The sequence below is a fragment of the Coregonus clupeaformis genome, chromosome 28 (assembly GCF_020615455.1).
Source record: "Coregonus clupeaformis isolate EN_2021a chromosome 28, ASM2061545v1, whole genome shotgun sequence".
Lineage (NCBI taxonomy): Eukaryota > Metazoa > Chordata > Actinopteri > Salmoniformes > Salmonidae > Coregonus > Coregonus clupeaformis.
In genome coordinates this window covers 8,741,590-8,753,825 of record NC_059219.1, presented here as the reverse complement: position 1 = coordinate 8,753,825, position 12,236 = coordinate 8,741,590, and the positions used below count along the sequence as shown (strand labels likewise).

The 12,236-nt window shown below is 49.5% G+C and overlaps 1 protein-coding gene across 1 annotated transcript; it reads left to right on the top strand.

The window, feature by feature from the left end:
* Positions 1-8,194: 8,194 nt before the first annotated feature.
* On the top strand, positions 8,195-10,990 carry LOC121543748 (extensin-like). Its single transcript, XM_045208309.1, has one exon. The coding sequence runs from the start codon at positions 8,195-8,197 to the stop codon at positions 10,988-10,990; it is 2,796 nt and encodes a 931-aa protein (XP_045064244.1).
* Positions 10,991-12,236: the final 1,246 nt, after the last annotated feature.

The window sequence follows — 12,236 nt, the reverse complement described above, 5'->3', positions numbered from 1 at the left end:
TGAATAATTTAAAAAAACTGGTTTGGAGATCCTTTACGCAGTAAAGATATCGGTGAATCAAAAATACAGTGATTTGATTCGTCCTCAAAGTTAAATTGTCCAATTCGTGACATATTGGAAGGTGAGAAAAGTGTACAATAGCGGTCGAACATTATTCCTATAAATCTACCCTAGTCCTGTATGACAACGGTCCAGGCATGGTGAACGGTGCGCCAGCCTCCAGGTTTAACCTGCCTCGTTAAGTCAGCGTTCCATAATGATCCAATAGGCTACATGTCCCGAATGATTGCGCAACTTGTAATACGTTAGCCTGATATGATCCACCATTGCTAGCGATCCTCAGGAACAACCACACGAACGTGACAGAGGAAAGACAGGTAAACTAGCGATGTAATGGAATGATGCAAAATATAAGGAAACTAACACTAAAAGTGGCAGTTATAACTGTATGTTGGTATAACTGAAGGTGGCTATCGATGGTGGCTAATATTTAACCCAATACAAATTGTAAAAAAAATATAGCCTAATTAATACATTCTAGAAATAAATCAACTCGGTAGGTTTGGCGCCATAGGCCTACTGTCATTTGTGGAAGGCTTCAGAAGCCTATAGCTTGGGTCTCCAAATGTCAATCCTGCGAGGTCAGGATGGTGCGTAGGAGGCTAGAAACCAAAGCTTGGGTCTTCAAATGTCGTCTCTGCAGGTTATAAGGCCAGCGTTTCACAAACTTCACTGTGGAAAAAATGATATGTTGATACGCTTCAGTTTGCTGCCATATGACTGATTTCACGTCTCCAGCTATCGTAAGGTAAAATAGATCTGAAACAATTATAATTTATATTTACAATCCCCTTATCCAAACAGCTTACTCATTTACCTGGCTCTTATCAATAGCTCTTATCAATTTGTAAATTACAGTGCATGGAAATTGTGTCATTTGTGTTGGAAAAAAGAAAGCAAGATCTTGTTCCACTTGGAACCGACAGGTCGCTAGACCTTATTCATGGTTTCATCGCGCGTAGAGGTGGTGGAATTATGAGGGAATGAAGTCGAGGTCAGAATACGGCGTATCATTAGACACACCTCCGCCACACCTTCATTTCTTTGATCTCCACCCCCCAACCAAAAGTGGGAGAACATGCTATTGTCATGTTTAAATTTGAGGTCAGAATACACGTGACAACAGTGCCTAAAAAGGGAAGTACGTTCCGTTTACTCGCGCTTAACTGAGGTCTGAATTCCCACCTAGAAGAACGTCCCAATTGGCTCATTATTGGGATTTTTTTAAGTTAAGAGCCATATGAGCAAACATTTCAACATGATGATTTCAAAGGTTACGTTCCAAACAGCTCCCTACTTCCCTTTATAGTGCACTACTTTTGACCAGAGCCCTATGGGTGCACTATAAAGGGAATAGGGCGTTTGGGACACAGTCAACACTCCCTCAGCTGTCCAACCTTTACCTTTATCAGTGGATAAGGATCTCCCGAGGCAACACTCAGATAGCCCAATCAATAAAATCATCAGATTTTCAGTCACTTCAATTTGTCAAGATGTAACAACAACATCTCCAAAAAGTAAATAATATAAGCTTAGTTCCAGGACTTAGTAGTGCGTTGCTCTATGGTGACGTTCATTCATCATGTATGCAGCTGGGGACATTCTAATTGCCATAACCTTCAGTGGTGCGAGGACTGAGTCTTGAGGGATCCCTTTGGAAACCTTGTCTAACACCCTGTAATCAGCAAAGCTGCAAAAGTGTCTCTAACTAACTAAGACAGTGCATGAGCCCGGCCCGGTTTCTTCCAGGCAAAGTGATATCATGTCATATTGTTTAATTAGTGGAGATTGAGGACCTCAACTCAACTCAGTTTTGTAATTGTGTTAAAGCATCGTTAGAACGTTGAGCTGGAATCCATTCTGCCTGGGGTGATGAGGAAATGGAGTAGCATTAAAAAGACGAATGTCAGAGAAGAGTCTGGATAAATAAAAACACTGCTGCCTGTCAGATCTACTTTCCCCCCTCCTCTCACGCCCCTCTCTCCTCCTCCCTCGCTCTCTCGCTCTCGCTCTCGCTCTCTCTCTCTCCCTCTCTCTCTCTACCTTTCTCTCTCTCCTCCTCCCTCGCTCTCTCTCTCGCTCTCTCTCTGTCTCTCTCTCTCTCTCTCTCTCTCTCTCTCTCTCTCTCTCTCTCTCTCTCGCGCTCTCTCTCTCTCTCTCTCTCGTTCACTACTACACTAATGAATGCTAGTACGCTACACACCTAAAATACATTAGCATGTTTTAAATTGGATTGATTAATTTAGAAATATTAGCATAACCATATGGAAATCAGGGGATTATTAAATTGGTCCTAGTTCCTTTAAATGTGTGCGCTAGATTAGCAAATTCTGAGCATAACACGTCCATATTATTATAAACATGAATAATATTGATCTGAGCATAACACGTCCAGATTATTATTAACATTAATAATATTGGAGTTTATCAGGTGTGAAGCTGGGATGTTGTGTATGTGTGTGTCAGGCAACACTGGACATATTCTGTACTCACTCCCATTTATTAACTAGGCCCACACAACCATCAGCCGATAATGTTTTCAACCCATTCTCTCTGACACTCCCCGAGCACCACTATACTGTGCGTCCCAAATGGCACCCTATTCCCTATCTAGTGCACTACTTTTGAAGAGAATCCTGGTCAAAAGTAGTGCCCTAAATAGGGAATAGGGTGCCATTTGGGACGCATCCTAAAACTCGGATGATTCTTGAGTGAAGCTATTGTTGAGGCTATTTAAGAAGCAAGTGTGATCACTCTCTCCATAGCCGATGTGAGTAATACCTTTAAACAGGTCAACATTCACAAGGCCGCAGGGCCAGACGGATTACCAGGACGTGTACTCCGAGCATGCGCAGACCAACTGGCAAGTGTCTTCACAGACATTTTCAACCTGTCCCTGACTGAGTCTGTAATACCAACATGTTTCAAGCAGACCCTGTGCCCAAGAACACTAAGGTAACCTGCCTAAATGACTACCGACCCCGTAGCACTCACGTCTGTAGCCATGAAGTGCTTTGAAAGGCTGGTCATGGCTCACATTCACACCATCATCCCAGAAACCCTAGACCCACTCCAATTTGCATACCACCCCAACAGATCCACAGATGATGCAATGTCAATTGCACTCCACACTGCCCTTTCACACCTGGACAAAAGGAACACCTACGTGAGAATGCTATTCATTGGCTACAGCTCAGCGTTCAACACCATAGTGCCCTCAAAGCTCATCACTAAGCTAAGGACCCTGGGACTAAACACCTCCCTCTGCAGCTGGATCCTAGACTTCCTGACGGGCCGCCCCCAGGTGGTAAAGGTAGGTAACAACACATCTGCCACGCTGATCCTCAACACGGGGGCCCCTCAGGGCTGCGTGCTCAATCCCCTCCACCCATGACTGCGTGGCCAAGCACGACTCCAACACCATCATTAAGTTTGCCGACGACACAACTAGGCCTGATCACCGACAACGATGAGACAGCCTATAGGGAGGAGGTCAGAGACCTGGCCGTATGGTGCCAGGATAACAACCTCTCCCTCAACGTGACCAAGACAAAGGAGATGATTGTGGACTACAGGAAAAAGAAGAGGACCGAGCACGCCCCCATTCTCATCGACGGGGGCTGTAGTGGAGCAGGTTGAGAGCTTCAAGTTCCTTGGTGTCCACATCACCAACAAACTATCATGGTCCAAATACACCAAGACAGTCATGAAGAGGGCACAACAAAGCCTATTCCCCCTCAGGAGACTGAAAAGATTTGGCATGGGTCCTCAGATCCTCAAAAAGGTTTACAGTGGCACCATCGAGAGCATCCTGAATGGTTGCATCACTGCCTGGTATGGCAACTGCTCGGCCTCCAACCGCAAGGCACTACAGAGGGTAGTGCTTACGGCCCAGTACATCACTGGGGCCAAGCTTCCTGCTATCCAGGACCTCTATACCAGGCGGTGTCAGAGGAAGGCCCTAAAAATGGTCAAAGACTCCAGCCACACTATTCATAGACTGTTCACTATGCTACCGCACGGCAAGCGGTACCGGAGTGCCAAGTCTAGGTCCAAAAGGCTTCTTAACAGCTTCTACCCCCAAGCCATTAGACTCCTGAACATCTAATCAAATGTCTACCCGGACTATTTGCATTGTCCCCCCCCACCCCCTCTTTTACACTGCTGCTACTCTCTGTTTATTATCTATGCATAGTCACTTCACCTCTACCTACATGTACATATTACCTCCATTACCTCGACTAACCTGTGCCCCCGCACATTGACTGTTATTTCACATTGACTCTGTACCGGTACCCCCTGTATATAGCCTCCCTACTGTTATTACATCGACTAACACATTGACTCTGTACCGGTACCCCCTGTATATAGCCTCCCTACTGTTATTACATCGACTAACACATTGACTCTGTACCGGTACCCCCTGTATATAGCCTCCCTACTGTTATTACATCGACTAACACATTGACTCTGTATCGGTACCCCCTGTATATAGCCTCCCTACTGTTATTTCACATTGACTCTGTACCGGTACCCCCTGTATATAGCATCCATACTGTTATTTCACATTGACTCTGTACCGGTACCCCCTGTATATAGCATCCATACTGTTATTTCACATTGACTCTGTACCGGTACCCCCTGTATATAGCATCCATACTGTTATTTCACATTGACTCTGTACCGGTACCCCCTGTATATAGCCTCCCTACTGTTATTACACATTGACTCTGTACCGGTACCCCCCCGTATATAGACTCCCTACTGTTATTTTATTTTACTGCTGCTCTTTAATCATTAATCAATTAAGTTATTTTTATTCTTTACTTATCTATTTTTTACTTAACACTTTTTTTTCTTTTCTTAAAACGTCATTGTTGGTTTAAGGGCTTGTAAGTAAGCATTTCACTGTAAGGTCTACTACACCTGTTGTATTCGGCGCATTTGTGACAAATAAAAAAATGTGATTTGATTTGAAGTAGTAATCCCATTTGTGAGTTTACCCACATTTATACGTTGTCAACTGAATGTTACCTTGTGCTTATAAAGCTAAATTCAAACTTAAATTCATAGAGTAGGTAGCATTTTACAAAGTCTGTTTTACGAAAGGAAGTGATGCAGAAACTTTTACAGCAAAGAAATGTTCACCGTAGGCTCCCCGTATACTCCTGAGTGGCGCAGTGGTCTAAGGCACTGCATCGCAGTGCTAACTGTGCCACTAGAGATCCTGGTTCGAATCCAGGCTCTGTCGCAGCCGGCCGCGACCGGGAGACTCATGGGCGGCGCACAATTGGCCCAGCGTCGTCCAGGGTAGGGGAGGGAATGGCCGGCAGGGATGTAGCTCAGTTGATAGAGCATGGCGTTTGCAACGCCAGGGTTGTGGGTTCGATTCCCATGGGTGGCCAGTATAAAAAAGAAATATATATTAATATGTATTCACTAACTGTAAGTCGCTCTGGATAAGACCGTCTGCTAAATGTAAAATGTTGTGTTGTCCATGTGGAGAATACTAACCTGTTTGAGGAGAATAACCATTTTTCACAGCGGAATGTTCTGGTATGTATGAGCCTCCCTGTGTACCGTGATTTATACATGAAAAAGATATGTAGCATATGGATAACATACAGCCTGCCTTTTCCCCTGAAACTACACTTCATCAAAGACCATGGACTAGAGACTGCGGGTGTCTTGTCATAGATTGGCCTAGTCTTTGTAGTATATTGTCTGTAAAAACCAGCTCTGTAGACCATTCATTTAGCAGCCTGTGTCAATATCTCTTTGGGTTCTGGGAAGAGTACAAACAGGAGTTGGTGATAGACAACAGCCCCGTAGCTCTGCTCTACCAGAAGACATCATGATTCATCTCTACTACTGTATATACATTACACGTTTAGGGCTACAGTCCTGCATCCTGTTTAGCGAGAGAAGCACAGTTCTACAGTATATCACTGCTTTAATATGTCTTGTTCTATCTCTTCCTGAACATAGAACACCAGTAGGATGACAGACCTAAACTGGAGAAGAATGGAAATGATTTCTGTCTCTGTGCTTTATTACAGCTATCAGATTCCAATTCATCCCAAAGGTGTTTGATAGGGGTTGAGGTCAGGGCTCTGTGCAGGCCAGTCAAGTTCTCCCACACAGATCTCGACAAGCCATTTCTGTATGGACCTCGCTTGCATAGGGGCATTGTCATGCTGAAACATGAAAGGGCCTTCCCCAAACTGTTGCCACAAAGTTGGAAGCACAGAATAGTCTAGAATGTCGTTGTATGCTGTAGCGTTAAGATTTCCCTTCACTGGAACTAAGGGGCCTAGCCCAAACCATGAGAAACATCCCCAGACCATTATTCCTCCTCCACCAAACTTTGGCACTATGCATTGGGACAGGTAGCGTTCTCCCAGCATCCGCCAAACCCAGATTCGTCCGTCGGACTGCCAGATGGTGAAGCGTGATTCATCACTCCAGATAATGTGTTTCCACTGCTCCAGAGTCCAATGGCGGTGAGCTTTACACCACTCCAGCCGACGATTGACATTGCGCATGGTGATCTTAGGCTTGTGTGCGGCTGCTCGGCCATGGAAACCCATTTCATGAAGACAGACAATTTTTAAGCGCTACGCACTTCAGCACTCAGCGGTCCTGTTCTGTGAGCTTGTGTGGCCTACCACTTTGCGGCTGAGCCGTTGTTGCTCCTAGACGTTTCCACTTCACAATAACAGCACTTACAGTTGACCGGGGCAGCTCTAGCAGGGCAGAAATTTGACGAACTGACTTGTTGGAAAGGTGGCATCCTATGACGGTGCCACGTTGAAAGTCACTGAGCTCTTCAGTAAGGCCATTCTACTGCCAGTGTTTGTCTATGGAGATTGCATGGCTGTGTGCTCGATTTTATACACCTGTCAGCAACGGTTGTGGCTGAAATAGCCGAATCCACTTAATTGAAGGGGTGTCCACATACCTTTTTATATATAGTGTAAGTTCATTAAGCATTAATCTGATTTAGGTTGGTTTGAGAGAAACCTGATTAGTAATGATATGTGGTGAATCTGTAGCACTTGTCAGTTAAACATCATAAGAGTTCATTGCAGAAAATGCTAGATTGAAAAGTACTTTACTAGAGAAAGAGGCTCAGTAAGTTTATTTCGGTGTTAATTCTCTCCCACAACGGAACCGTTGAAATGAAATTGAAAAAAACAAAACAAGCCTGAGCTCTAAATCTGTATGTGTGTGTGTGTGTGTGTGTGTGTGTACAGAATCTGTGTATGAGTCTTGCAGTTCAAGGCAGGAAGGGCTTTTTTTGTGTCTAATTGCACTCAGCATGTGGTAAACAGTTATTACAACTTGACAAGCAGTGATTACATACTCCGAGGATGAAGAGAGAGACTACATCCTAAACGGCACTCTATTCCCTATATAGTTCACTTCTTTTGACCAGGAAGTGCATTATATAGGGAATAGGGTACCATTTGGGACACAACCAGAGACAAACCATTATTCCACAGCGACTAAGCCTGTTACATGAATGTCCCTCAGCTTCCAGACAATCCTTTTATGTCCTCTTCTTCTTCTTGTATTTCTATTGATCTACTTCCTCTTTTCCAGATCCCACCCCTCAGAGATGTTGTCCCTCCCTCAGAGATCTACTTTCCAACCCTTTTCCAGATCCCCCCCCCCTCAGAAATGTTCTAGACATTTTCATCCTTTTAATAATTTACAAACAGGAGAAAAGGGAGAAACTGAAATGCTTATTTTTAGTTGTGTTGTGTTTGGTTGAAACAGAATGCTTAATGATTGCCGATGGGGCATTGCATTAATCCCATTTATGTGTGGTGAGACCTTTCAGATGTGCTGGCACCCATGGCAGCCAGGGAAGGGGGGCGGTGGCAGCGAGGCGGGGGAGAGTGGGAGGGCGGGGGGAAGAGACCTCACCCCTCCTCTCCTCTCCTCTCCTTCTTCATCCCCTGTCAACACAGAACAGATCCCCCACATCATCCCTTCTGTGCCTCTGTGTGTGTGTGTTTCTGTGTGTGTTTCTGTGTGTGTGTGTGTGTGTGTTTCTGTATGTGTGTTTGTGTGTGTCAGTCTCTCTGCATGTGTGTCAGTGTGTCTAGAAAGTCGGAGGTGTGTAATCATGTGTGTGAACTCTTTCCCATTCGCCTCCACTAGGCCTTCTGACAGCATCAAAACCCCCATCCAGAGGATGCCTCCCCATCAACCATCCAGAGGATGCCTCCCCACCAACCATCCAGAGGATGCCTCCCCCACCATCCAGAGGATGTCTCCCCCACCATCCAGAGGATGCCTCCCCACCAACCATCCAGAGGATGCCTCCCCACCATCCAGAGGATGCCTCCCCCACCATCCAGAGGATGCCTCCCCCACCATCCAGAGGATGCCTCCCCCACCATCCAGAGGATGCCTCCCCCACCATCCAGAGGATGCCTCCCCCACCATCCAGAGGATGCCTCCCCACCATCCAGAGGATGCCTCCCCACCATCCAGAGGATGCCTCCCCACCATCCAGAGGGATGCCTCCCCCACCATCCAGAGGATGTCTCCCCCACCATCCAGAGGATGCCTCCCCCCACCATCCAGAGGATGTCTCCCCCACCATCCAGAGGATGCCTCCCCCACCATCCAGAGGATGCCTCCCCCACCATCCAGAGGATGTCTCCCCCACCATCCAGAGGATGTCTCCCCACCAACCATCCAGAGGATGCCTCCCCACCAACCATCCAGAGGATGTCTCCCCCACCATCCAGAGGATGCCTCCCCACCAACCATCCAGAGGATGTCTCCCCCACCATCCAGAGGATGCCTCCCCCACCATCCAGAGGATGCCTCCCCCACCATCCAGAGGATGCCTCCCCACCAACCAGAGGATGCCTCCCCCACCATCCAGAGGATGCCTCCCCCCACCATCCAGAGGATGTCTCCCCCACCATCCAGAGGATGTCTCCCCCACCATCCAGAGGATGCCTCCCCCACCATCCAGAGGATGTCTCCCCCACCATCCAGAGGATGTCTCCCCCACCATCCAGAGGATGTCTCCCCCACCATCCAGAATATGCCTCCCCCCACCATCCAGAGGATGTCTCCCCCACCATCCAGAGGATGTCTCCCCCCACCATCCAGAGGATGCCTCCCCCACCATCCAGAGGATGCCTCCCCCACCATCCAGAGGATGCCTCCCCCACCATCCAGAGGATGTCTCCCCACCATCCAGAGGATGCCTCCCCCACCATCCAGAGGATGCCTCCCCCACCATCCAGAGGATGTCTCCCCCACCATCCAGAGGATGCCTCCCCCACCATCCAGAGGATGTCTCCCCACCAACCATCCAGAGGATGCCTCCCCACCAACCATCCAGAGGATGTCTCCCCCACCATCCAGAGGATGCCTCCCCACCAACCATCCAGAGGATGTCTCCCCCACCATCCAGAGGATGCCTCCCCCACCATCCAGAGGATGCCTCCCCCCACCATCCAGAGGATGCCTCCCCCACCATCCAGAGGATGCCTCCCCACCAACCAGAGGATGCCTCCCCCACCATCCAGAGGATGCCTCCCCCACCATCCAGAGGATGTCTCCCCCACCATCCAGAGGATGTCTCCCCCACCATCCAGAGGATGCCTCCCCCACCATCCAGAGGATGTCTCCCCCACCATCCAGAGGATGTCTCCCCCACCATCCAGAGGATGCCTCCCCCACCATCCAGAATATGCCTCCCCCACCATCCAGAGGATGTCTCCCCCACCATCCAGAGGATGTCTCCCCCACCATCCAGAGGATGCCTCCCCCACCATCCAGAGGATGTCTCCCCCACCATCCAGAGGATGCCTCCCCCACCATCCAGAGGATGCCTCCCCCCACCATCCAGAGGATGTCTCCCCCACCATCCAGAGGATGTCTCCCCACCAACCATCCAGAGGATGTCTCCCCACCATCCAGAGGATGCCTCCCCCACCATCCAGAGGATGCCTCCCCCACCATCCAGAGGATGTCTCCCCACCAACCATCCAGAGGATGCCTCCCCACCAACCATCCAGAGGATGTCTCCCCCACCATCCAGAGGATGCCTCCCCCCACCATCCAGAGGATGCCTCCCCCACCATCCAGAGGATGCCTCCCCCACCAACCAGAGGATGCCTCCCCCACCATCCAGAGGATGCCTCCCCACCAACCATCCAGAGGATGCCTCCCCACCAACCATCCAGAGGATGTCTCCCCCACCATCCAGAGGATGCCTCCCCCACCATCCAGAGGATGCCTCCCCACCAACCATCCAGAGGATGTCTCCCCCACCATCCAGAGGATGCCTCCCCACCAACCATCCAGAGGATGTCTCCCCCACCATCCAGAGGATGCCTCCCCACCAACCATCCAGAGGATGTCTCCCCCACCATCCAGAGGATGCCTCCCCCACCATCTAGAGGATGCCTCCCCCACCATCCAGAGGATGTCTCCCCACCAACCATCCAGAGGATGCCTCCCCACCAACCATCCAGAGGATGTCTCCCCCACCATCCAGAGGATGCCTCCCCCACCATCCAGAGGATGCCTCCCCCACCATCCAGAGGATGCCTCCCCACCAACCAGAGGATGCCTCCCCCACCATCCAGAGGATGCCTCCCCACTAACCATCCAGAGGATGCCTCCCCACCAACCATCCAGAGGATGTCTCCCCCACCATCCAGAGGATGCCTCCCCACCAACCATCCAGAGGATGTCTCCCCCACCATCCAGAGGATGCCTCCCCACCAACCATCCAGAGGATGTCTCCCCCCACCATCCAGAGGATGCCTCCCACCAACCATCCAGAGGATGCCTCCCCCACCAACCATCCAGAGGATGCCTCCCCACCAACCATCCAGAGGATGCCTCCCCCACCATCCAGAGGATGCCTCCCCACCAACCATCCAGATGATGCCTCCCCCACCATCCAGAGGATGCCTCCCCCACCATCCAGAGGATGCCTCCCCACCATCCAGAGGATGCCTCCCCACCATCCAGAGGATGTCTCCCCCACCATCCAGAGGATGTCTCCCCCACCATCCAGAGGATGCCTCCCCACCAACCATCCAGAGGATGTCTCCCCACCATCCAGATGATGCCTCCCCACCAACCATCCAGAGGATGTCTCCCCCACCATCCAGAGGATGCCTCCCCACCAACCATCCAGAAGATGCCTCCCCACCAACCATCCAGAAGATGCCTCCCCCACCATCCAGAAGATGCCTCTCCCCCACCATCCAGAGGATGCCTCCCCCACCATCCAGAGGATGCCTCCCCCCACCATCCAGAGGATGCCTCCCCACCATCCAGAGGATGCCTCCCCACCAACCATCCAGAGGATGCCTCCCCCACCATCCAGAGGATGCCTCCCCACCATCCAGAAGATGTCTCCCCCACCATCCAGAGAATGAATTCCCCACCATCCAGAGAATGACTTCCCCACCATCCAGAGGATGCCTCCCCCACTTATCCAGAGCGACTTACAGTTAGTGAGTGCATACATTTTTATTTTTTTATACTGGCCCCCCGTGGGAATCGAACCCACAACCCTGGTGTTGCAAACGCCATGCTCTACCAACTGAGCTACATCCCTTCCGGCCATTCCCTCCCCTACCCTGGACGACGCTGGGCCAATTGTGCGCCGCCCCATGGGTCTCCCGGTCGCGGCCGGCTACGACAGAGCCTGGAAAGTGATGCCACAGATTGATGTTTACTACCAGTTGTATATCTTTCCCAAAGTGATACCACATCTCTCTTTCTGCTTCACTGAAGTGGTGCTAGAACACATTAACACATATCTCTTTCTGCTTCACTGAAGTGGTGCTAGAACACATTAACACATCTCTCTTTCTGCTTCACTGAAGTGGTGCTAGAACACATTAACACATATCTCTTTCTGCTTCACTGAAATGGTGCTAGAACACATTAACACATATCTCTTTCTGCTTCACTGAAGTGGTGCTAGAACACATTAACACATCTCTCTTTCTGCTTCACTGAAGTGGTGCTAGAATACATTAACACATATCTCTTTCTGCTTCACTGAAGTGGTGCTAGAACACATTAACACATATCTCTTTCTGCTTCACTGCCTCTTTTAATGAGCTGCTGTTTACTCTCTAGACCTCTACCAACAATACCAGGGTTGCGTCCCAAAT